The following is a 26,319-nucleotide window of genomic DNA, read 5'->3' on the forward strand; positions in this document are numbered from 1 at the left end:
GTATGCATATGAGATGAATAATGTAGGGTAAGTAACATTATATAAGGTAGCATTGTTTAAAGTGGCTAGTGATATATTTACATTTCCCATCAATTCCCATGATTAAAGTGGCTGGAGTAGAGTCAGTGTCATTGACAGTGTGTTGGCAGTAGCCACTCAATGTTAGTGGTGGCTGTTTAACAGTCTGATGGCCTTGAGATAGAAGCTGTTTTTCAGTCTCTCGGTCCCAGCTTTGATGCACCTGTACTGACCTCGCTTCTGGATGACAGCGGGGTGAACAGGCAGTGGCTCGGGTGGTTGATGTCCTTGATGATCTTTATGGCCTTCCTGTAGCATCGGGTGGTGTAGGTGTCCTGGAGGGCAGGTAGTTTGCCCCCGGTGATGCGTTGTGCAGACCTCACTACCCTCTGGAGAGCCTTACGGTTGAGGGCGGTGCAGTTGCCATACCAGGCGGTGATACAGCCCGCCAGGATGCTCTCGATTGTGCATCTGTAGAAGTTTGTGAGTGCTTTTGGTGACAAGCTGAATTTCTTCAGCCTCCTGAGGTTGAAGAGGCGCTACTGCGCCTTCCTCACGATGCTGTCTGTGTGAGTGGACCAATTCAGTTTGTCTGTGATGTGTATGCCGAGGAACTTAAAACTTGCTACCCACTCCACTACTGTTCCATCGATGTGGATGGGGGTGTTCCCTCTGCTGTTTCCTGAAGTCCACAATCATCTCCTTAGTTTTGTTGACGTTGAGTGTGAGGTTATTTTCCTGACACCACACTCCGAGGGCCCTCACCTCCTCCCTGTAGGCCGTCTCGTCGTTGTTGGTAATCAAGCCTACCACTGTTGTGTCGTCCGCAAACTTGATGATTGAGTTGGAGGCGTGCATGGCCACGCAGTCGTGGGTGAACAGGGAGTACAGGAGAGGGCTCAGAACGCACCCTTGTGGGGCCCCAGTGTTGAGGATCAGCGGGGAGGAGATGTTGTTGCCTACCCTCACCACCTGGGGGCGGCCCGTCAGGAAGTCCAGTACCCAGTTGCACAGGGCGGGGTCGAGACCCAGGGTCTCGAGCTTGATGACGAGCTTGGAGGGTACTATGGTGTTGAATGCCGAGCTGTAGTCGATGAACAGCATTCTCACATAGGTATTCCTCTTGTCCAGATGGGTTAGGGCAGTGTGCAGTGTGGTTGAGATTGCATCGTCTGTGGACCTATTTGGGCGGTAAGCAAATTGGAGTGGGTCAAGGGTGTCAGGTAGGGTGGAGGTGATATGGTCCTTGACTAGTCTCTCAAAGCACTTCATGATGACGGATGTGAGTGCTACGGGGCGGTAGTCGTTTAGCTCAGTTACCTTAGCTTTCTTGGGAACAGGAACAATGGTGGCCCTCTTGAAGCATGTGGGAACAGCAGACTGGTATAAGGATTGATTGAATATGTCCGTAAACACACTGGCCAGCTGGTCTGCGCATGCTCTGAGGGCGCGGCTGGGGATGCCGTCTGGGCCTGCAGCCTTGCAAGGGTTAACACGTTTAAATGTCTTACTCACTTCGGCTGCAGTGAAGGAGAGACCGCAGTTTCACCCGTGCCTTCAGTTTCACACGAATGCTGCCATCAATCCACGGTTTCTGGTTTGGGAATGTTTTAATCGTTGCTATGGGAACGACATCTTCAACGCACGTTCTAATGAACTCGCACACCGTATCAGCGTATTCGTCAATGTTGTTGTCCGACGCAATACGAAACATCTCCCAGTCCACGTGATGGAAGCAGTCTTGGAGTGTGGAGTCAGCTTGGTCGGGCCAGCGTTGGACAGACCTCAGCGTGGGAGCTTCTTGTTTTAGTTTCTGTCTGTAGGCAGGGATCAACAAAATGGAGTCGTGGTCAGCTTTTCCGAAAGGGGGCGGGGCAGGGCCTTATATGCGTCGCGGAAGTTAGAGTAACAATGATCCAGGGTCTTTCCACCCCTGGTTGCGCAATCGATATGCTGATAAAATTTAGGGAGTCTTGTTTTCAGATTAGCCTTGTTAAAATCCCCAGCTACAATGAATGCAGCCTCCGGATAAATCGTTTCCAGTTTGCAGAGAGTTAAATAAAGTTCGTTCAGAGCCATCGATGTGTCTGCTTGGGGGATATATACGGCTGTGATTATAATCGAAGAGAATTCTCTTGGTAGATAATGCGGTCTACATTTGATTGTGAGGAATTCTAAATCAGGTGAACAGAAGGATTTGAGTTCCTGTATGTTTCTTTCATCACACCATGTCACGTTGGCCATAAGGCATACGCCCCCGCCCGTCTTCTTACCAGAAAGATGTTTGTTTCTGTCGGTGCGATGCGTGGAGAAACCCGCTGGCTGCACCGCTTCGGATTGCGTCTCTCCAGTGAGCCATGTTTCCGTGAAGCAGAGAACGTTACAGTCTCTGATGTCCCTCTGGAATGCTACCCTTGCTCGGATTTCATCAACCTTGTTGTCAAGAGACTGGACATTGGCAAGAAGAATGCTAGGGAGTGGTGCACGATGTGCCCGTCTCCGGAGTCTGACCAGAAGACCGCTTCGTTTCCCTCTTTTTCTGAGTCGTTTTTTTTTTTGGTCGCTGCATGTGATCCACAAAATGCATTCCAGGTAACTAGCTACCTCTTGAAGCTGGTTGAGAGAATGCCAAGACTGTGCAAAGCTGTCATCAAGGCAAAGGGTGGCTACTCTGGAGAATCTCAAATATAAAATATATTTTGATTTCACTTTTTTTGTTTAATACATGATTCCATATGTGTTATTTCAAAGTTTTGATGTCTTCACTATTATTATACAATATAGAAAATAGTAAAAATAAAGAAAAACCCTTGAATGAGTGAGTGTGTCAACTTTTGATTGATACTGTATTTATAAAAAAGGTATGATACACGAGACATCTGTCTGATTCACGCCTGTCTGAGTGGACTAGTCCATTTGCCTGTCTGGGTGGACTAATCCATTTGCCCGTCTGGGTGGACTAATCCATTTGCCCGTCTGGGTGGACTAATCCATTTGCCCGTCTGGGTGGACTAATCCATTTGCCCGTCTGGGTGGACTAATCCATTTGCCCGTCTGGGTGGACTAATCCATTTGCCCGTCTGGGTGGACTAATCCATTTGCCCGTCTGGGTGGACTAATCCATTTGCCCGTCTGGGTGGACTAATCCATTTGCCCGTCTGGGTGGACTAATCCATTTGCCCGTCTGGGTGGACTAATCCATTTGCCCGTCTGGGTGGACTAATCCATTTGCCCGTCTGGGTGGACTAATCCATTTGCCCGTCTGGGTGGAATAGTCCATTTGCCCGTCTGGGTGGAATAGTCCATTTGCCCGTCTGGGTGGAATAGTCCATTTGCCCGTCTGGGTGGAATAGTCCATTTGCCCGTCTGGGTGGAATAGTCCATTTGCCTGTCTGGGTGGACTAGTCCATTTGCCTGTCTGGGTGGACTAGTCCATTTGCCTGTCTGGGTGGACTAGTCCATTTGCCTGTCTGGGTGGACTAGTCCATTTGCCTGTCTGGGTGGACTAGTCCATTTGCCTGTCTGGGTGGACTAGTCCATTTGCCTGTCTGGGTGGACTAGTCCATTGCGGAGGGCATGGCTCACTAGTAGTACATTTAGCCTACCATTTAATTCCCATCATTTCTAATCTACAATGTTTGTTTGGTTACGGTAATGCATTCAATATATTATTACAGTCTTACCATTGTCATTGTAGAAGTGGACACGTTGTTTGTAGAGCATATACAACCTTGGCTATGCTTGTGTGAAAGGTTTTGGTTTATTTCCTTTCATTTACGAGTTTACAATTTATTATTTGTCTTTTGTGCTCCTGTCAATGTTGAGTAAGGACACACACCTGATTACACCTGTAGGCTACCTGGCCTGATTACACATAGAAGTAGGCCTATAGGCTACCTGGCCTGATTACATATAGAAGTAGGCCTATAGGCTACCTGGCCTGATTACACATAGAAGTAGGCCTATAGGCTACCTGGCCTGATTACACATAGAAGTAGGCCTATTGGCTACCTGGCCTGATTACACATAGAAGTAGGCCTATTGGCTACCTGGCCTGATTACACATTGAAGTAGGCCTATTGGCTACCTGACCTGATTACACATTGAAGTAGGCCTATAGGCTAGCTGGCCTGATTACACATAGAAGTAGGCCTAGAGGCTAGCTGGCCTCTGTGTAAATGTAGACCTATAAATGTGCCCATTTGGGGATCTGATACTCTTCCTGATTGTCTTAACTCACCGTCACTGTGAAGTTTCTCTTATAAAAAAATGTCATCTCAAACAGCAAGTGAGCGAAGTCTGTTTCTACAAAAAATTCCAGTTCTCTACCTTTTGATAACCACTCAACATGAAAGGGGAAGAAATGTCATGCATTGATCCGGTAGAAACGTCTTATCCTTTGTGTAAATAGCCTACAGCTCTGTCTGTCTGTATGTATGTATGTCTGCCTCTGTCTGTCTGCCTGTCTCGCTCTCTCGCTGGCTGGCACGGGAAACTCTGAGGGCCCTAAATATTTTATACAATGATGCAAGTTTGCTAACACAGGCCAGACCAGATGATTAGTTGATACAATGTTTCTTGCAGACAGACAGACCATGTGCAGCCAATTTGATTGATAGGATAACTATTTTCATCAGGATATTTTCTACCTGCACGCTGCAATGTTTTTATTTGTTGGCTTTATGAAAGCTAGTTTTACATATCGTTACTTTTAGATTTGTATCATTTTTGATTAACCACATGACATTGATTTGAGATATGAAAACTTTATTATAAATTGAATGAAACTGTTCCGATGAAAATCATAACAGATCAGTAGAAATGGTACTATATCCTGGCACTCAACATGGAAAAGGTTGCCGACCGGCAACGTCAGGAGCATAACGGAAAGACGGCAGCAGCGGGAGGAGGAGAGTCGGGAATATATATCTTTTTTTTAACTTCTGGTTAGACTATATTGATCTCTGGCTGCCTCTTGAGTCATTTTATTTCAACACATTTGTATGGAAAAATACACGTTTTAAAATGTAAACATTTGGTAGAAAGACAACAAGACTCTCGGTCGACCAGGAATTTTTTTTAAATGTCGGGACAGCCCTAATAGCTTTATTTCCTGTATTGTACAGCCTACTGTTATGAAGTCATATGTATAACACACCAACTGACCGGTTCTTCTGATGCTGTTCACACAGGAGACCATGTTGAGATATTCTCTACATCCGGAGAGCAACAGCAGGAAGATCACAGAGCTAAGAGGTCTCACCACTGCCCACATTGTGAGGAGATTTTCCCAATTCTATCAAAACTAGAAATTCACCTAAAAATACACACAGGAGAGAATCTGTATTCATGCACTGACTGTGAGAAGAGTTTCACAACATCACAGGCTCTGACAGTTCATCTGCGAGTCCACACTGGAGAAAAACCTTACTCCTGCTCTGACTGTGGGGAGAGTTTCTCTCAACAGAGCAGCTTAAAAACACACCAACGTATACACACAGGAGAGAAGCCTTACTCATGCTCTGACTGTGGGAAGAGTTTCTCCGTATCAAGCAACTTAAAAACACACCTAAAAATACACGCTGGGGAGAAGCCTTACTTTTGCTCTGACTGTGGGGCGAGTTTTTCTCAACAGAGCCACTTACAAACCCACCAACATATACATACAGGAAAGAAGCATTACTTATGCTCTGACTGCGGAAAATGCTTCATAACATCAGCTGAGTTAAGAGTTCATCAGAGAACACACACAGGAGAGAAACCTTACTGCTGCTCTGACTGTGGGAAGAGTTTCTCTCAACAGAGCAACTTAAAATGTCACCAGCGAATACACACAGGAGAGAAGCCTTACTCCTGCTCTGATTGTGGGAAGAGTTTCACCCATTTGGATATATTAAAATGTCACCAGCGAATACACACAGGAGAGAAGCCTTACTCCTGCTCTGTCTGTGGGAAGAGTTTCTCCCAACAGGGCAACTTAAAAACACACCAACGTATACATAAAGGAGAGAAGCCTTACTCCTGTTCTGACTGTGGAAAATGCTTCACAACATCAACTGAGCTAAAAGTTCATCGGAGAACACACACAGGAGAGAAGCCTTACTGCTGTTCTGACTGTGGGAAGAGTTTCTCCCGATTGGCTACCTTAAAAACACATCAATGTATACATAAAGGAGAGAAGCCTCATCACTTCTCTCAGACCAACTAAGATTAAAGTCACTCCATCGATTAATCCTCATCTCGTAAAAGAAGTGGTAACAGTGAATTGGATCGAGAAGAAGAAAGCATAGAACACTTGTAATCCTGTTGTTTCTCAATGTGAGAGAACTGTGCAGAGGAAAGGGAGTGTTATAGAATTATGACATTGGAAATCATCTTTCTCCAACTTTTTTTTACTACAAAACATAAACGCGCCATTTTCACATATGTTGATTGGAACATTTTAAAATGTCCCTTTTTAAGGCAAAAACAATAGGATAGTGGTTGGTGGGGTGGATCAGCAAAAACATGAAAGTCTAGCAACCCAACGGTTGCGTGTTCAAATCTCATCACGGACAATTGTAGCTAATAAGCAACTTTGCAACTACACTACATGATGAAAAGTATACCGTTCAAAAGTTTGGGGTCACTTAGAAATGTCCTTGTTTTTGAAAGATAAGCTATTTTTTTTGTCTGTTTTATATAACATCAAATTGATCAGTGTAGACATTGTTAATGTTGTAAATTACTGTTGTCGTTGGAAACGGCAGATTTTTTTATGGATAATCTACATAGGCGCCCATCATCAGCAGCCATCACTCCTGTGTTCCAATGGCACGTTGTGTTAGCGATTTCAAGTTGATCATTTTAAAAAGGTTAAATGATCAATAGAAAACCCTTTTGCAATTATGTTAGCACAGCTAAAAACAGTTGTGCTGGTTAAGTTGGACTAGATGAGTATCTGGAGCATCAGCATTTGTGGGTTTGATTAAAGGCTCAAAATGGCCAGAAACAAATAACTTTCTTCTGAAACTCGTCAGTCTATTCTTGTTCTGAGAAATGAAGGCTATTCCATGGGAGAAATTGCCAAGAAACTGAAAATCTCATACAACGCTGTGTACTACCTTCACAGAACAGAATAGAAAGAGGTGTGGGAGGCGGTGCTCAACTGAGCAAGACGACAAGTACATTAGAGTGCCTAGTTTGAGAAACAGATGCCTCACAAGTCCTCAACTGGAAGCTTCATTAAATAGTACCCGCAAAACACCAGTCTCAACGTCAACAGTGAAGAGGCGACTCCGGGATGCTGGCCTTCTAGGCAGAGTTGCAAAGAAAAAGACATATCTCAGACTGGCCAATAAAAATAAAAGATTAAGATGGGCAAAAGAACACAGACACTTGACAGAGGAACTCTGCCTAGAAGGCCAGCATCCTGGAGTCACCTCTTCACTGTTGACGTTGAGACCGCACTGTATTTCTGATCAATTCGATGTTATTTAATGGACAAAAAACAACTTTTGAACGGTAGTGTATGTGGGCACCTGCTCGTCGAACATCTCATTCCAAAATCATGGGCCTTAATATGGACTTGGTCCCCCTTTTGCTGCAATAACGGCCTCCACTCTTCTGGGAAGGCTTTCCACTAGATTTTGGAACATTGCTCTGGGGACTTTTTCCATTCAACCACGGGCATTAGTGAGGTCGGGCACTGATGTTGGGCGATTAGGTCTGGCTCTCAGTCAACGTTTCAATTCATCCCAAAGGTGTTCGATGGGGTTAAGGTCAGGGCTCTGTGCAGGCCAGTCAAGTTCTTCCACACTGATCTCAACAAACCATTTGTGTATGGACGTCTATTTGTGCTCGGGGGCATTGCCACGCTGAAACAGGAAAGGGCCTTCCCCAAACTGTTGCCAAAAAGTTGGCAGCACAGAATCATCTATAATGTCATTTTATGCTGTAGCGTTAAGATTTCCCTTCACTGGAACAAAGGGAACTAAGCCGAACCATGAAAAACAGCCCCAGACCATTAGTTGTCCTCCACCAAACTTTACAGTTGGCACTATGCATTGGGGCAGGTAGCGTTCTCCTGGCATCCACCAAACCCAGATTAGTCCGTCGGACTGCTAGATGATGAAGCGTGATTCATCACTCCTGAGAACATGTTTCCACTGCGTCAGTCCAATGGTGTTTAGTTTTACACCACTCCAGCCAACGCTTGGCATTACGCATGGTGATCTTAGGCATGTGTGCTGCTGCTCGGCCATGGAAACCCATTTTATGAAGCTCCCAACGAACAGTTCTTGTTGACATTGCTTCCAGAACCTGTTTGGAACTTGATTGTGAGTGATGCAACCGAGGACAGACAATTTTTACATGCTTCAGCACTCAGCAGTCCTCAAGCAGGGCAGACATTTGATGAACTGGCGGTGCCACATTGAAAGTCACTAAGCTCTTCAGTAAGGCTATTCTACTGCCAATGTTTGTCTATGGAGAATGCATGGCTGTGTGCTCGATTTTTATACTCCTGTCAGCAACGGGTGTGGCTGAAATAGCCAAATCCACAATTTGAAGGGGTGTCCTCATACTTTTGTGTATATAGTGTGCTTACCATGTTAATGTTAGCAACAACAAATTGGAATTCGTAAAATATCATACGTATAGAAAATTGTAACATATTGTACGAAATGTAATTCATAACATACTATACATCCTACAAATCGTATTACAGTTATAGGCCAATGTAATGTAATGTAACAACATACTAAATTGTGTGGTATGTTTTTTTTTTCTTCATATAGTACGTTTTTCTCTGACACCAAGTTGTCCCTCTGCAGTTCTCTGTGGGAATTAGTTGGTAGATACAGTTGAATTTGGTAGTTTACATACACTTAGGTTGGAGTCATTAAAACTTGTTTTTCAACCACTCCACACATTTCTTGTTAACAAACTATAGTTTTGGCATGTCGGTTAGGACATGTTCTTTGTGCATGACACAAGTCGTTTTTCCAACAATTGTTTACAGACAGATTATTTCACTTATAATTCACTGCATCACAATTCCAGTGGGTCAGAAGTTTACATACACTAAGTTGACTGTGCCTTTAAACAGCTTGGAAAATTCCAGAAAATGATGTCATGGATTTAGAAGCTTCTGATAGGCTAATTGACATCCTTTGAGTCAATTGTAGGGGTACCTGTGGATGTATTTCAAGGTCTACCTTCAAACTCAGTGCCTCTTTGCTTGACATCATGGGAAAATCAATAGATGTCAGCCAAGACCTCAGAAAATAAATTGTAGACCTCCACAAGTCTGGTTCATCATTGGGAGCTATTTCCAAACACCTGAAGGTACCACATTCATCTGTACAAACAATAGTACGCAAGTACAAACACCATGGGACCACGCAGCCGTTATACCGCTCAGGAAGGAGACGCGTTCTGTCTCCTAGAGATGAATGTACTTTGGTGCGAAAAGTGCAAATCAATCCCAGAACAACAGCAAAGGACCTTGTGAAGATGCTGGAGAAGATAGGCACAAAAGTATCTATATCCACAGTAAAAAAAGTCCTATATCGACATAACCTGAAAGGCCGCTCAGCAAGGAAAAAGCCACTGCTCCAAAACAACCATAAAAAAGCCAGACTACGGTTTGCAACTGCACTTGGGGACAAAGATTGTACTTTTTGGAGAAACGTCCACTGGTCTGATGAAACAAAAGTAGAACTGTTTGTCCATAATGACCATTGTTATGTTTGGAGGAAAAAGAGGGAGGCTTACAAGCCGAAGAACACCATCCCAACCGTGAAGCACGGGGGTGGCAGCATCATGTTGTGGGGGTGCTTTGCTGCAGGAGGGACTGATGCACTTCACAAAATAGATGGCATCATGAGGATGGAAAATTATGTTGATATATTGAAACAACATCTCAAGACATCAGTCAGGAAGTTAAATGGGCAATGACAATGACCCCAAGCATACTTCCAAAATTGTGGCAAAATGGCTTAAGGACAACAAAATCAAGGTATTGGAGTGGACATCACAAATCCCTGACCTCAATCCTAGAGAAAATGTGTGGGCAGAACTGAAAAAGCGTATGCGAGCAAGGAGGCCTACAAATCTGACTCCGTTACAGTAGCTCTGTCAGGAGGAATGGGCCAAAATTCACCCAATTTATTGTGGGAAGCTTGTAGAAGACTCCCCGAAACATTTGACCCAAGTTAAACAATTTAAAGTCAATGCTACCAAATACTAATTGAGTGCATGTAAACTTCTGACCCACTGGGAATGCGATGAAAGAAATAAAAGCTGAAATAAATAATTCTCTCAACTATTATTCTGACATTTCACATTCTTAAAATAAAGTGGTAATCCTAACTGACCTAAAACAGGGAATTTTTTACTGGGATTAAATGTCAGGAATTGTGAAAAACTGAGTTTAAATGTATTTGGCTAAGGTGTATGTAAACTTCTGACTTCAACTGTACATGTATCAGATAGAGATGGTGTGATGATCAGTTTTCACCATTACTTTGGGTGGATTCTTTTTTACTACATAATGACTTTTGTTTGATTTATACACAGGCTATGAAATGACTACATGTGTTTTCTTAAATTGTCTTTTAAAACTAGATTCATTATTTTAGTCATTGATTCAGGTATTTGGATAACTGTAATGAAATGAATTGATATACTAATGAAAAATAAACATGCTACATGAATTTGTGCCGTCAACCTTTGTTCTCTGGGTTATCTATACATAAAATACAATGTTTTTGTTTAATTCGTGGAATTCAAAATAATTTACATGTCTATTATCTACTCAAAACATGTCACTACACCTTTACACATCACCATGGGGACAAGCCAATTTGCTAGCCACCAGTAATTGCTACAATGCACACAAATAGATGTTTTGCAGTATAAAGGACTTACATATGTTTCTTGTTTAATAAAATGGGGAAAAGTATTGTCATTTTAAAGAGTTGTATATGGTACCAAAGTCCAGGGACAGCATTCACACAAATCAATAATGACCCAGTTACTATTAGGGAATGGAACCAGAGAGGAAGCTTGTGTTACCTTTCTCTTACTTATCATAAGAGTAGGGGTGTTAACCCGGAGTCCTGGCTAAATTCTCATTCTGACCATCATTGCCATCTAATCATCCCCAGCTTCCAGGCTCATTCATCCCCCCTCCTCTCCCCTGTAACGATTCCCCAGGTTGTCGCTGTAAATGAGAACGTGTTCTGTCAACTTCCCTGGTAAAATAAAAATGTAATTACTTAAACATTAATGTGCACTGTTCAAACTATATCTACAGTCAACGCTGTGTCTAGCACTAGCCTCCAAAATAAAGTGTCCGATCTGGGTTAACTTGGTAGAGTTTACGAAAACAAATATAATACAAGTGTCATCCCAGATGAGGAATAAGAAACATTCAAAGCACATGTAATCTTTGTATTTAGGCAATGTAATGTCTAGTTCTTACACAGGATTTAGCTATTTAAAATGAAGTGTATCTTTAGGAGTAATTAATGTTTACCTGTACATTACCCACCCTGACAACCTGGCCCTCAATTTAAAGCTTGTGGAAGTGACATAACAAATACACTAGTACAACACAGAGTATATTTAATTTTAATTTTTACCTTTATTTAACTAGGCAAGTCAGTTAAGAACAAATTGATGATAGTGATAATGAAGTCTATCTGGTGGGGTACTTACTTGTAATTACAGTGAACCAATAGCCAGTGGTGGAAAAAGTACCCAGCTGTCATACTTGAGTAAAAGTAAAGACACCTTAATAGAAAGTCACGCAGTAAAATGCTCCTTGAGTAAAAGTCTAAAAGTATTTGGTTTTAAATATACAAAAAAAAGTCTAATGCAAAAGTCAATGCATTAATAATTTCAGATTCCTTATATTAAGCAAACCAGATGGCACAATTTGAAAAATATATTATGGATGGCCAATGGGCACACTCCAACATTCAGACATAATTTACAAACAAAGCATTTATGTTTAGTAAGTCCACCAGCTCAGAGGAGGTAGGGATGACCAGGGTTGTTCTCTTGGTAACTGTGAATTGGACCATTTTCCTGTCCTGCTAAGCATTCCAACTGTAATGAGTACTTCTGGGTGTCATGGAAAATGTATTGAGTAAAAAGTACATGATTGTCTTTAGAACAGGAGTCGAGAAGGTCAGTGTGCAAAATCTGGACATGATAGATTGCCGCGGGGGAAAAAGAGTGTTATAGACAAGATAAAAACGTCAAGACAGAAGAGAAAAGGTACGTTTTCCATGCAATTTGTTTCGTTTCCTTTTGGGAATACATGAATAGTGCTGGACGATTTAGCATAGGACGTTAGATAACTAGCTAGCTAGCATTTGGCAGCTACCTAGCTAATGGAAGGCTAGCTAGCTAACGGAAGAGCCATAACTGTAGCATCCTAACGTTAGCTGGCGTTGATGTTAGGCTTACCAACTAGGCTAGCTAGCTAACAGGTTAACATAGCACATTGTACGGAATAGATTTACCATGTAGTATGTTGAGTTTTGTGTGGATTAGCTAGCACGATGGATAGTTTTCTGACCTTGACTAGCCACTGTAGCTAAATTACCTAAAATAAACTGGCAAATACCTATGTTATGGTCGCTACTCGCTAGCTAGCCTTTGTTAGCCACAATAACGATTATCCACAACAGTATAATTTACGGTTCGCCTTCCTAATAAACGTCCCCCATTGGAAACAACAAGGTGTGGTCTATCTTGTTTTAGTTATACAAATCTTTCGTGTTAGCATGCACTTTTATAGCTAGCTGGATAACACAATAACTAGTTAGCAAGGCATAGCTAGCTATAGGCTTAAACCATGGAAAGCATGATGATGATAACTACTATAGGGTAACATAGTGTCCAAATTGTCATACATTATTCTCTACCACAGATTTCCACAAGGTCTCAGTCTCCAGGATGGGAAATGCTTACCAGAAAGAAACATATGACAACAGAGACAGAGTTGTTGATTTCCATTGTTATTTGTAATGTTAAAAAGGGGAGAAAAAGACAATCCTGTTTTTCTAAATTAGCTACAGTGCATTGGAAAGTATTCAGACCCCTAGAGTTTTTCCACATTTTGTTACGTTACAGCCTTATTCTAAAATTGATTACATAAAAGTTTTCCTTCTGCAATCTACACACACTACCCTATAATGCCAAAGCGAAAACAGGTTGTTAAATTAAAATAAAAAAATTCTACATAACTTATTTACATAAGTATTCAGACCCTTTGCTATAAGACTCGAAATTGAGCTCAGGTGCATCCTGTTTCCATTGATCATCCTTGAGATGTTTCTACAACTTGATTGGAGTTCACCTGTGGTAAATTAAATTGATTGGACATGATTTGGAAAGACACACACCTGTCTATATAAGGTCCCACAGCTGACAGTGCATGTCAGAGCAAAAACCAAGCCGTGGGGTTGAAGGAAATAACTGTAGAGCTCAGACAGGATTGTGTGGAGGCACAGATCTGGGGAAGGGTACCAAAAAATGTTTGCAGCATTGAAGGTCCCCAAGAACACAGTGGCCTCCATCATTCTTAAATGGAAGAAGTTTGGAACCACCAAGACGCCTGCTAGAGCTGGCCCGATAATAGCTGTGCAGCAACGCTCCCCTTTCAACCTGACAGAGCTTTAGAGGATCTGCAGAGAAGAATGGGGGAAAAACTTCCCAAATACATGTGTGCCAAGCTTGTCGTGTCATACCCAAGAGAACTCGACGCTGTAATCACTGCCAAAGGTGCTTCAACAAAGTACTGAGTAAAGGGTAGGAAAATGTGATATGTGATATTTCCATAATATATCAAAATAGCCATTTCTAAAACCCTGTTTTTGCTTTGTCATTCTGGGGTATTGTGTTTACAGTCGTGGCCAAAAGTTTTGAGAATTACACATATTCATTTTCACAAAGTCTGCTGCCTCAGTTTGTATGATGACAATTTACATATACTCCAGAATGTTATGAAGAGTGATCAGATGAATTGCAATTATTTGCAAAGTCCCTCTTTGCCATGCAAATGAACAGAATCACCCAAAAACATGTCCACTGCATTTCAGCCCTGCCACAAAAGAACAAGCTGACATCATGTCAGTGATTCTCTCATTAACACAGGTGTGAGTGTTGATGAGGACAAGGCTGGAGAACACTCTGTCATGCTGATTGAGTTCGAATAACAGACTGGAAGCTTCAAAAGGAGGGTGGTGCTTGGAATCATTGTTCTTCCTTTGTCAACCATGGTTACCTGCAAGGAAACATGTGCCGTCATCATTGCTTTGCACAAAAATGCTTCACAGGCAAGGATATTGCTGCCAGTAAGATTGCACCTAAATCAACCATTTATCGGATCATCAAGAACGTCAAGGAGAGTGGTAAAATTGTTGTGAAGGTTTCAAGGAAAAACGTCCGGGACAGACTGATATTCTGCAAAAGGTACAGGGATTGGACTGCTGAGGACTGGGATAAAGTCATTTTCTCTGAATCCCCCTTCCGATTGTTTGGGGCATCCGGGAAAAAAGCTTGTCCGGAGAAGACAAGGTGAGCGCTACCATCAGTCCTGTGTCATGCCAACAGTAAAGCATCCTGAGACCATTCATGTGTGGGGTTGCTTCTTCAAACACATTCTCCGAGAGCAACTTCTCCCAACCATCCAGGAACAGTTTGGTGACGAACAATGCCTTTTCCAGAATGATGGAGCACCTTGGCATAAGTGATAACTAAGTGGCTCCGGGAACAGAACATATATATTTTGGGTCCATGGCCAGGAATCTCCCCAGACCTTAATCCCATTGAGAACTTGTGGTCAATCCTCAAGAGGAGGGTGGACAAACGGGGCGGCAGGGTAGCCTAGTGGTTGGAGCATTGGACTAGTAACCGAAAGGTTGCAAGTTCAAATCCCCAAGCTGACAAGATACAAAATCTGTCGTTCTGCCCTTGAACAGGCAGTTAACCCACTGTTCCTAGGCCGTCATTGAAAATAAGAATTTGTTCTTAACTGACTTGCCTAGTAAAATAAAGGTAAAAATTATTATTATTTTTTTTTAAATAAATAAAAAAAATAAAAAAATTCTGACAAACTTCTGACAAACTTCCAGCATTAATTATGCAATAATGGCTGTCATCAGTCAGGATGTGGCCCAGAAGTTAATTGACAGCATGCCAGGGCAGATTACAGAGGTCTTGAAAAAGAAGGGTCAACAAATATCGACTCTTTGCATCAACTTCATGTAATTGCAAATAAAAGTCTTTGATACTTATGAAATGCTTGTAATTATACTTCAGTATTCCATAGTAACATCTGACAAAAATATCTAAAGACACTGAAGCTGCAAACTTTGTGGAAATTAATATTTGTGTCATTCTCAAAACTTTTGGCCATGACTGTAGATTGATTAATTCTCAAGAAATAGTAGCTCACTATTGTAAGCCAGGAGAGGACTGGGCACTGCTCGGATCCTGGTTCCTCTCTAGGTTCCTTCCTTCTAGGGAGTTTTTCATCGCCACTGGGCGTCTGCATTGCTTTGCTCTGTGGGGTTTAAGTCTTGGCAAAAAAAGCCTTACTCCTGTAAACCTGTTGTTTCTCACTGTGAGAAAAGGGAGCGTTATAGAATGTTAGCCTCTTTACTTTACTGATGAGTATTCACCTTGTCAGTTTTGGTGTGTTTTGTTAGTTTCAACTGTAAAGATGTTGAGATTACCTTGGATTTGTCTTTAGGGTAGAATATCCTCTATGGGGATGGTTGACTGGGTGGTACTGCTTCCCTCTGCAGTTTTCTGTGGGAATGAGCTGGTAGACACAACATGTATCAGATAGAGATGGTGTGAACATCAGTTTTCACCATTCATTTGGGTGGATACCTTTTGTTTCTTAAATTGTATTTTAAAACTAGATGAGTTATTTTAGTCATTAATGATGAATATGTTTAGATAACTTACATGAATTTGTACTGGTCAAACTCTTCCCTTTTGTATAATGAATTACCAAAAAACAATGTTTCAAGTGACATTTGCTGTTTTTCTGAAGCTGAACAAGACAGGAAGTTGAAAGGGGCACCACAAAGCTAAATCTGACCTATTCTCTAACATGTTATGTCAGCATAAGCAGCTGTGAGACCTGCTAGAGTACTGGAACTTTATTGATCATTGTAGTTATCGGGGGTTATCTTTACAGTAAATAATGCTTTTGTTTAATTCATGACATTCCAACAAATACATATCTGTATTTATCTACTCAATACATGTCATGACACCTCTACACACTGGGACAAGACAATTTACTAGTCACCAATATTCTCAAAATCAAATCAGTGAGACTGTTCAACAGTCTTATGGCCTGGAGATAGAAGCAGTTTCATTCTCTTGGTACCAGCTTTGATGCACCTGTACCGTCTCTGCTTGCTACATGGTAGCAGGGGGAACAGGCCGTGGCTTGGGTGGATGAGGTTCTTGATCTTCCAAATAAAATGTTATTGATCACATACACATGGTTAACAGATGTTATTCCGTGTGTAACGAAATGCTTGTGCTTCTAGTTCCGACTGTGCAGCAATATCTAGCAAGTAATATCTAGCAATTCCACAACAAATACCTAATACACACAAATCTAAGTAAAGGAATGGAATAAGAATATGTATTAATATATGGATAAGCAATGTCAGAGTGGCATAGGCTAAGATGCAATAGATATTATAGAATACATACGTTTGAGATGAGTAATGCAAGATATGTAAACATTATTCAACTGGCATTATCTCTGTGGCCTTCCACAGAGACCATCTACAATGCATATGTAATGTTCAGCAGTAGTTAGTCCAATACATGTCGCTGTTGCACTCCGGTAGTGGGAAACAGGAAGTTCCGGGTTGCCTGCCACCATTCTTCGGAATAAAGAAAACAACAGAACGGTGTTGTGAGTTTCGCTTTATTACTACAGGTATGTAATAGCGCGTTTAAACTGTCTAATAGCGAAAGAGCGTCATAACGTATTAGATAACACAACGTATAAGATATTATCACGTTTGGGAAAGGTTTTGTGTAATTTCTCGTGTCAAACCGAGTGAGTGAAGAACGCGATAAAAAAAATATTTTACAAGCACACGGAGCGGTGTCCACCACACGTTAATTTGTGAGGCGTTCCAGGTTCATACATAACTGAGTTGTGTTCGCCTGGGGATGTTCAGTATAAAAACGTTGTGGAAAGTTGCAGACAGAAATGGCCTGAATAGAACTGACACGATTCCTTCGAATCAGAGGCATGTTTGTTCTACATAATACATTTCTATCTGAATGTGGCCAACGTCTCTGTCCTCCTCCTGGAAGCAGCCATGGTACCCGCTTGTCCCTAGCTATGTGAAGCTAGCCAGAATAACAAATAGCCACAATTGTTGGTTCTCCCTCAACATAAAAGGCCCACATTGAAATTGATGCAAACTGATACAAAATAGTGGAATAATTTCACATTTGGACTAGGCAACACTAAACATGGTTAGAATGTTGTTACTTCATTTAAAATGGATTAGAATGGCTCCGGAGTAGATGGCTGCTGTTTTATGGTTTCCTAACCAATTGTGCTATTGTGTGTTTTTTGGCATTGTGGGTAATCTTCTTCTACCCTCAGTCCTATTAGCCAACGTACAATCATTGGATGACAAAATAGACGAGCTACGTTCACAAATAAACTGTAATGTCTTATGTTTCACGGAGTTGTGGGTGAACGATGACACAGATAGCATACAGCTGGCAGGGTTTGCGCTGCATCGGCAAGATGGAACAGCTGCCTTTTGTAAGACAAGGGGTGGTGTCTGTGTATATTTGTAAACAACAGCTGGTGCACGAAATCTAATATTAAGGAATTCTAAAGGTTTTGCTCGCCTGAGGTAGAGTATCTCATGATAAGCTGTAGACCACTCTATTTACCAAGAGAGTTTTCATTTATATTTTTCATTGCTGTCTTTTATCACCACAAACCAATGCTGGCAGTAAGGCTGCACTCAATGAGCTGTATAAGGCCATAAGCAAACAAGAAAATGCTCATCCAAAGGTGGCCGGAAACTTTAATGCAGGAAAGCTGAAATCTGTTTTGCCCCATTTCTACCAGCATGTCACGGATGCAAATAAAACTACTCTAGATCACCTTTACTCCACACACAGAGACACATACAAAGCTCTCCCTCGCCCTCTATTTGGCAAATCTGACCATAAATCTATCCTCATGATTCCTGCTTACAAGGATGTGTCAGGGCTCGCAAACTATTACAGACTACAAAAGGAAGCACAGTGACACGAGCCTACCAGATGAGCTAAATTACTTCTATGCTCACTTCCAGGCAAGCAACACTGAAGCATGCATGAGAGCATCAGCCGTTCCAGACGACTGTGATCACGCTCCCCGTAGCCGATGTGAGTAAGACCTTTTAACAGGTCAACATTCACAAGGCCACAGGGCCAGACAGATTACCAGGACGTGTACTCCGAGCATGCACTGACCAACAGGAAAGTGTCTTCACTGACATTTTCAACCTGTCCCTGACTGAGTCTGTAATACCTACATGTTTCACTCACGTCTGTAGCCATGAAGTGCTTTGAAAGGCCGGTCATGGTTTGCATCAACACCACTATCCCAGAAACCCTAGAACTACTGCCCCAAAGATGATGCAATCTCTATTGCACTCCACACTGTCCTTTCCCACCTGGACAAAAGGAACACCTATGTGAGATTGCTATTCATTGACAACAGATCAGCGTTCAACACCATAGTGCCCTCAAAGCTCATCACTAAGCTAAGGACACTGGGACTAAACACCTCCCTCTGCAACTGTCCCCAGGTGGTAAGGGTAGGTGACAACACATCTGCCACGCTGATCCTAAACACAGGGGCCTCTCAGGGGTGCGTGCTCAGTCCCCTCCTGTACTCCCCGTTCACTCATGACTGCATGGCCAGGCATGACTCCAACACCATCACTAAGTTTGCCCGAAGAGTGTGCAAAGCTGTCATCAAGGCAAATGGTGGCTACTTTGAAGAATTTCAAATATAATATATATTTGGATTTATTTAACACTTTTATTTTTGGTTACTACACAATTCCATGTGTTATTTCATAGTTTTGAAGTCTTCCCTATTATTCTACAATGTAGAAAATAGTAAAATAAAGAAAAACCCTTGAATGAGTGAATGAGTGGGTGTGCCCAAACTGTTGACTGGTACTGTGTATATTTAAATTTTTAATGGATTATTGGAAATGATGCAGACAATTACATTGATGGAAGCCACAATCTGTCTGCAATATTAAAGCTGATCTACCACCCCCCAAAAAAGTATAATAATAATCAACACAGACTAGACAGCTAGTATAAAAGCCTTTGGCTAAAATTCTGCTAGCGGTACCAATACCGTACGAGACAATCTGAGCATTCATTTTCCAGAATAAATGTTCATTGATACTCCCGTTTTGTAGTGAAGCTCTGCTCTCAATCTGAGTAGTTGAGACATAAAAAGGGTATTGATAGAAAAGGTAACTTCTCCTCTGTTACAGTAAAATAATGTCTCAATGTGTTTTGGTGTCAATATGAACCATTCTTTTGGACTAAACCACAAATGTAAATAGCTAGTTGAAACTGCTTGCCAGAGAGGAAGATGTGATCTCACAACTTTGTTGTCGTGAAAGTCAGGGGAGGGGCTTGGTGTGTGTAAGTCATAGAGAAAGAGGCGAAGCAAGAGGTTTCACTCTCGCTAAATTCTGTCTAAAAATTAGCCCAATGCGTTTCTATGGGCTTGTTTTGGACCTAAGTTTGTTGCCTGACTTCCGCCTTTGGGACAACAACTCCCATTGTTAGGGTGAAGACGTGCATCTTGTCATTATATACAGATCTCTGGTGTAAATGGGAAGGTGCACACGGCATAGAGGAGCGAAGGAGACGAGACAACAAGAGGACATAAACACTCATACAAATGAAAGTAAATACAGGCTTTTGGAGTGTCGCGCAAAAACATACATTTGAATGAATTCTATATATCACCCAGCCCTGAGTATAGTAGAGTATAATGTACTGGATTGTACCCTACTTTACTCTAATGTTGTGCACTCAAGATGTTTTTTCAACTTTCAATTAACTGATTTCAACATCCAGAAAATACTTATTTTAAATGTGCAGATATGACTTTTCAACTTTCATTCATAACCTAAAATGAATCTAACTTCAACGTTTGGAAAAATAAGTATTTTAGATGTTTTTTTGCTTACTAGGACTATTGTAGTTCATAGGAGGAGGGCGGTATTTCAGCCAGGACCGGCCTGTGTCTGCATATAAAGCATAGAGATGGAGAGAAGACTCAACCTCTATGTAACCCGTTTTAGCATGGACATTGTCATTGAGGCTTTCCACCATTTTAAAGTAGTCAAATGGGTGGGGATTCCTATGGGTTAGGAGCAATCAGCCAATTATTAGTGCCTTGTCTTCTTCAAATTGGGTGCTATAGTTTGTAAATATTTGACACCGCCATCTAGTGGCCAATAACCGAATGACACTAATTGGTTCAGGACTCCAGCACTGCAGGTGGCGCTAACTCTGTGGTGTCAACGGACTTCCGTTCAGGCAATGCAGGTGCATGAGAGAGACAATTTCAAGGTTACATTACATCACACTACTGTTTTGAAGCAGAACGTAATGATTATCAGTTGTCTACATGTGTACTAATATTCAGACACATTCAGTTGTATCTATCCTTATATATTACTATGGTGTGAACGCGAAATACAATTGGAGTTAAATAATACAGTGAAGACAAGGTTATTCAGGAAAATAGTACATAATGCTGCCTGAAACATACTGTTAGCCTTGTACTAAATGGTTTTTGAGTCATTTATGCATTTTCTTCTTTAAGAGGCTCCTCTGTCCTCGACTCATTACCTGTATCAATGGCACCTGTTTGAACTTGTTATCAGTATAAAAGACACCTGTCCACAACCTCAAACAGTCACACTCCAAACTCCACTCCACTCTCATGGCCAAGACCAAAGAGCTGTCAAAGGACACCAGAAACAAAATTGTAGACCTGCACCAGGCTGGAGAGACTGAATCTGCAATAGGTAAGCAGCTTGGTTTGAAGAAATCAACTGTGTTTGATTACGCTGCCAGGGACTCAAAAAGACGTGTACCCCTGCATAAAGCCAGTACATGTCCAGGCCTGTCTGAAGTTTGCTAGAGAGCATTTGGATGATCCAGAAGAAGATTGGGAGAATGTCATATGGTCAGATGAAACCAAAATAGAACTTTTTGGTAAAAACTCAACTCGTTGTGTTTGGAGGACAAAGAATGCTGAGTTGCATCCAAAGAACACCGTACCTACTGTGAAGCATGGGGGTGGAAACATCATGCTTTGGGGCTGTTATCTGCAAAGGGACCAGGACGACTGATCCGTGTAAAGAAAAGAATGAATGGGGCCATGTATCGTGAGATTTTGAGTGAAAACCTCCTTCCATCAGCAAGGGCATTGAAGATGAAACATGGCTGGGTCTTTCAGCATGACAATGATCCCAAACACACCGCCCGGGCAACGAAGGAGTGGCTTCGTAAGAAGCATTTCAAGGTCGTGGAGTGGCCTAGCCAGTCTCCAGATCTCAACCCCATAGAAAATCTTTGGAGGGAGTTGAAAGTCTGTGTTGTCCAGCAACAGCCCCAAAACATCACTACTCTAGAGGAGATCTGCATAGAGGAATGGGCCAAAATACCAGCAACAGTGTGTGAAAACCTTGTGAAGATTTACACAAAACGTTTGACCTCTGTCATTGCCAACAAAGGGTATATAACAAAGTAGTGAGAGAAACTTTTGCTATTGACCAAATACTTATTTTCCACCATCATTTGCAAATAAATTCATTAAAAATCCTACAATGTGATTTCCTGGATTTTTTTTCTTCTCATTTTGTCTGTCATAGTTTAAGTGTACCTATGATGAAAATTACAGACCTCTCATCTTTTTAAGTGGGAGAACTTGCACAATTGGTGGCTGACTAAATACTTTTTTGCCCCACTGTATGTGAATTTAGGAAATCTACTATAGGTTAAGTGCACTGTAATTTAAAGTGTGCACTTTGTCTCATGTGAAATTAATAAATGGTTTGTTTTCAATGTTTAGCTACCTGATCTAATATCATTTTTTGTGAATAAAGAAAGTACCAGAACTCTCAAGACAATAACTTTTGGGGGGCCTTTTTCTCTTCATTACTACAGGCCAACTCCGATTATGTCTGAGGCCGGTAACATCAAAAGTGAGGACAAACCCAATCTACAGTCACTGGGTCCTGATTGTGACAGTGGAGCCCAGTTTGCACTGCAGGATCCAGAGATGACATCAGTGAAGCTGGAAGACTGCAGTCAAACACTGGAGCTGAATGTCAACATTAAAGATGAAGAAGAGGAGGAGAAGATTGGGACATCTGTTAATCATGGTAAGAGCAGGTTCTGTCTATAAGTTATCTTCATAAGTTATTGATAGGTTTAATTCTGTAAATCTGACAGACATCCTTGAACAAGTTCAAATCAAATCAAATTTTATTTGTCACATACACATGGTTAGCAGATGTTAATGCGAGTGTAGCGAAATGCTTGTGCTTCTAGTTCTGACAATGCAGTAATAACCAACAAGTAATCTCTATGAAATGAGTCTGTGTAGTTACTAACCCTTGTGATAGTGAGTGGAGGATGATATGAAATGAGTCTGTAGTTACTAACCCTTGTGATAGTGAGTGGAGGATGATATGAAATGAGTCTGTGTAGTTACTAACCCTTGTGATAGTGAGTGGAGGATGATATGAAATGAGTCTGTGTAGTTACTAACCCTTGTGATAGTGAGTGGAGGATTATATGACTCATAATATTCACCCCTTTTTGCCCTCAACTGCTGAACAGCTTTTAGGACTGAGACACACTAGACATTTGTCTGAGTGAATCTGATATAATTTCTGATTGTCTTGACTCACCGTCAAATAAAAAATTGCAAGTGAGCGAAGTCTGTTTCTACAAAAAATCTAGCTCCCTCTTGAGTATTTTATGTCTTCATTTTTAATCGCAGTGCTTAAAGCATCCGACAAGCTCAGTAGCCTCCATATAGTTGATTTTATTTCAACACATATATATGATAAAATAAACGTTTTACTTTTTAAATTGACTAGGGAACAATTGGTCGAAAAAAATAAAGACTCGGTCGACCAGGATTATTTTTTTTTTTTTGTCAGGACAGCCCTAATAGTTTTATTCCCTATATTGTACAGCCTACTGTTATGAAGCCATGTGTATATCACCCCAACTGACTGGTTCTTATGATGTTGTTCACACAGGAGACCATGTTGAGACATTCTCTACATCCAGAGAGCAACAGCAGGAAGATCACAGAGCTAAGAGGTCTCACCAATGCCCACATTGTGAGGAGATTTTCCCAATACTATCAAAGTTAAAAATACATCTACAAATACACACAGGGGAGACTCTGTATTCTTGCACTGACTGTGGGAAGAGTTTCACAACATCACAGGCTCTGACAGTTCATCGGCGAGTGCACACTGGAGAAAAACCTTACTCCTGCTCTGACTGTGGGGAGAGTTTCTCGCATCAGAGCAACTTAAAAACACACCAACGTATACATACAGGAGAGAAGCCTTACTCCTGCTCTGACTGTGGGGAGAGTTTCTCTCAACAGAGCAGCTTAAAAACACACCAACGTATGCACACAGGAGAGAAGCCTTACTCCTGCTCTGCCTGTGGGAAGAGTTTCACCTCATCAAGCAGCTTAAAAAAACACCAACGTGTACACACAGGAGAGAAGCCTTACTACTGCTCTGATTGTGGGGCGATTTTCTCTCAGCAGAGCAGCTTAAAGTCACACCAACTTATACATACAGGAGAGAAGCATTACTTCTGCTCTGATTGTGGAAAATGTTTCACAAGATCAGTTGAGCTAAGAGTTCATCGGAGAACACACACAGGAGAGAAGCCTTACTGCTGCACTGACTGTGGGAAGAGTTTCTCTCAACAGGGCCACTTAAAATGTCACCAGCGAATACACACAGGAGAGAAGCCTTACTACTGCTCTGACTGTGGGAGGAATTTTTTTCAACAGAGTGGCTTAAAGTCACACCAACGTATACACACAGGAGAGAAGCCTTATGCGTGCTCTGACTGTGGGAAGAGTTTTTCAAATCAGAGCAACTTAAAAACACACCAACGTATACATAAAGGAGAGAAGCCTTACTCCTGCTCTGACTGTGGGAAGTGCTTCACAACATCAACTGAGCTAAAAGTTCATCAAAGAAGACACACAGGAGAGAAGCCTTACTACTGCTCCGACTGTGGGAAGAGTTTCACCCGATTGGCTACCTTAAAAACACATCAATGTATACGTAAAGAAGAGAATTCACATCAGTTCTCTCAGACCAGCTAAGATTAAAGTCACTCCATCAATTAATCCTCATCTCATAAAAGAAGTGGTAACATTAAGAAAGAGTAACACTATTGTAATCCTATTGTTTCTCACTGCGAGGGAACTGTGAAGAGGAAAGAGTGCGTTATAGAATGATGTCATTGGAAAGTCTATCTTTTTTTTAATGCGCCATTTGCACATGTGTTGATGTTGTGGTGGTGCTGGAGAGGATGAATATGAAGAAATTTCCCTTTAAGACAAAACAAAAGGAGGGTGGTTGGTCGGGGTGGATAGATGGGTCAGCATATAACATGAACGTATTGCAACCCAAAGGTTTCATATTCGAATCTCATCACGGACAATTTTTGCATTTTAACTAATAAGCACCTTTTCCAACTACACTACATGGACAAAAGTATGTGGGCACCTGCTCGTGGAACATCTCATTCCAAAATCATGGGCATTAATGTGGACCTGGTCCCCCTATTGCTGCTATAACAGCCCCCACTCTTCTGGGAAGGCTTTCCACTAGATGTTGTAACATTGCTATGGGGACGTGCTTCCATTCAGCCACAAGAGCAGTAGTGAGGTTGAGCGATTAGGCCTGGCTCGCAGTCGATATTCCAATTCATCCCAAAGGTGTTTGATGGGGTTGAGATCAGGGCTCTGTGCAGGCCAGTCAAATTCTTTCAAACCGTTTTTGACAAACCATTTCTGTATGGACGTGTATTTGTGCTCGGGGGTATTGTCATATTGAAACAGGAAAGGGCCTTCCCCAAACTGGTGCCACAAAGTTGGCAGCACAGAGTGATCTATAATGTCATTGTATGCTGTAGCGTTAAGATTTCCCTTCACTGGAAGTATGGAGCCTAGCCCGAACCATGAAAAACAGCCCCACACCATTATTCCTCCACCAAACTTTACAGTTGGCACTATGCATTGGGGCAGGTAGCTTTCACCTGGCATCCACCAAACACAGATTTTTCCGTCGGACTGCCAGATGATGAAGAGTGATTCATCACTCCAGACAACACGTTTACACTTCTTCAGAGTCCAATAGAGGCAAGCTTTACACCCCTCCAGCCAATGCTTGGCATTGCACATGGTGATCTTATTCTTGTGTGCGGCTACTCGGCCATGGAAACCCATTTCATGAAGCCCCCGATGAACAGTTCTTCTGCTGCTGTTGCTTCCAGAAGCAGTTTGGAACTCGATAGGACAGGCAATTTTTACGTGCTAAGCGCTTCAGCTCTCGGTGGTCCCGTTCTTTGAGCTTGTGTGGCTTACCACTTTGTGGTTGAGCCGTTCTTGCTCCTAGATGTTTTCATAATAACAGCACTTACAGTTGAACAGGGCAGCTCTAGCAAGGAAGAAACATGACGAACTGACTTGTTGGAAAAGTGGCATCCTATGACGGTGCCACATTGAAAGTCACTGAGCTCTTCAGTATCAGTAAGGCCATTCTACTTCCAATGTTTGTCTATGGAGAATGCATGGCTGTGTGCTCGATTTTATACTCCTGTCAGCAACGGGTGTGGCTGAAGTAGCCAAATCCACTAGTTTGTGTGTATATATAGTGTACTTAGCATGTTAATTAATGTTTGCAACAACAAATTGGAATTTGTAAAATATCATACGTATCGCAAATTCGTAACATATTGTACGAATTGTAATTCATACATCTTAGAAATCGTATTACATTCATAGGACAATGTAACATAACATACTGTATCATACTAAATTGAGTGGTATGGTTTTGCTCTGACACCAAGTTCTCCCTCTGCAGTTCTCTGTTGGGAATGAGCTAGTAGACACATGTATCAGATAGAGATGGTGTGATGATCAGTTCT

The 26,319-nt window shown here is 41.8% G+C and overlaps 1 protein-coding gene across 7 annotated transcripts in view; it reads left to right on the forward strand.

Annotated features, from left to right (window-relative positions):
* Positions 1-24,991, forward strand: part of LOC112240468 (gastrula zinc finger protein XlCGF17.1-like) — a 59,088-nt gene extending 34,097 nt beyond the window's left edge. The window contains exons 1-3 of one of the 7 annotated variants that reach the window (XM_042318365.1): positions 12,063-12,285; positions 22,285-22,502; positions 23,391-24,976. In XM_042318365.1, the coding sequence (XP_042174299.1) occupies positions 22,298-22,502; positions 23,391-24,490 (1,305 nt within the window). In that variant the 5' untranslated portion in view covers positions 12,063-12,285; positions 22,285-22,297 and the 3' untranslated portion in view covers positions 24,491-24,976. Of the gene's footprint in view, positions 1-5,210; positions 7,052-12,062; positions 12,286-16,803; positions 16,988-22,284; positions 22,503-23,390 lie in introns of those variants that run through there. The other 6 variants (XM_042318366.1, XM_042318370.1, XM_042318369.1 and 3 more) reach the window with 6 other exon arrangements.
* The last annotated feature ends 1,328 nt before the right edge of the window (positions 24,992-26,319 follow it).

This window comes from Oncorhynchus tshawytscha, unplaced genomic scaffold (assembly GCF_018296145.1).
Source record: "Oncorhynchus tshawytscha isolate Ot180627B unplaced genomic scaffold, Otsh_v2.0 Un_contig_2903_pilon_pilon, whole genome shotgun sequence".
NCBI lineage: Eukaryota > Metazoa > Chordata > Actinopteri > Salmoniformes > Salmonidae > Oncorhynchus > Oncorhynchus tshawytscha.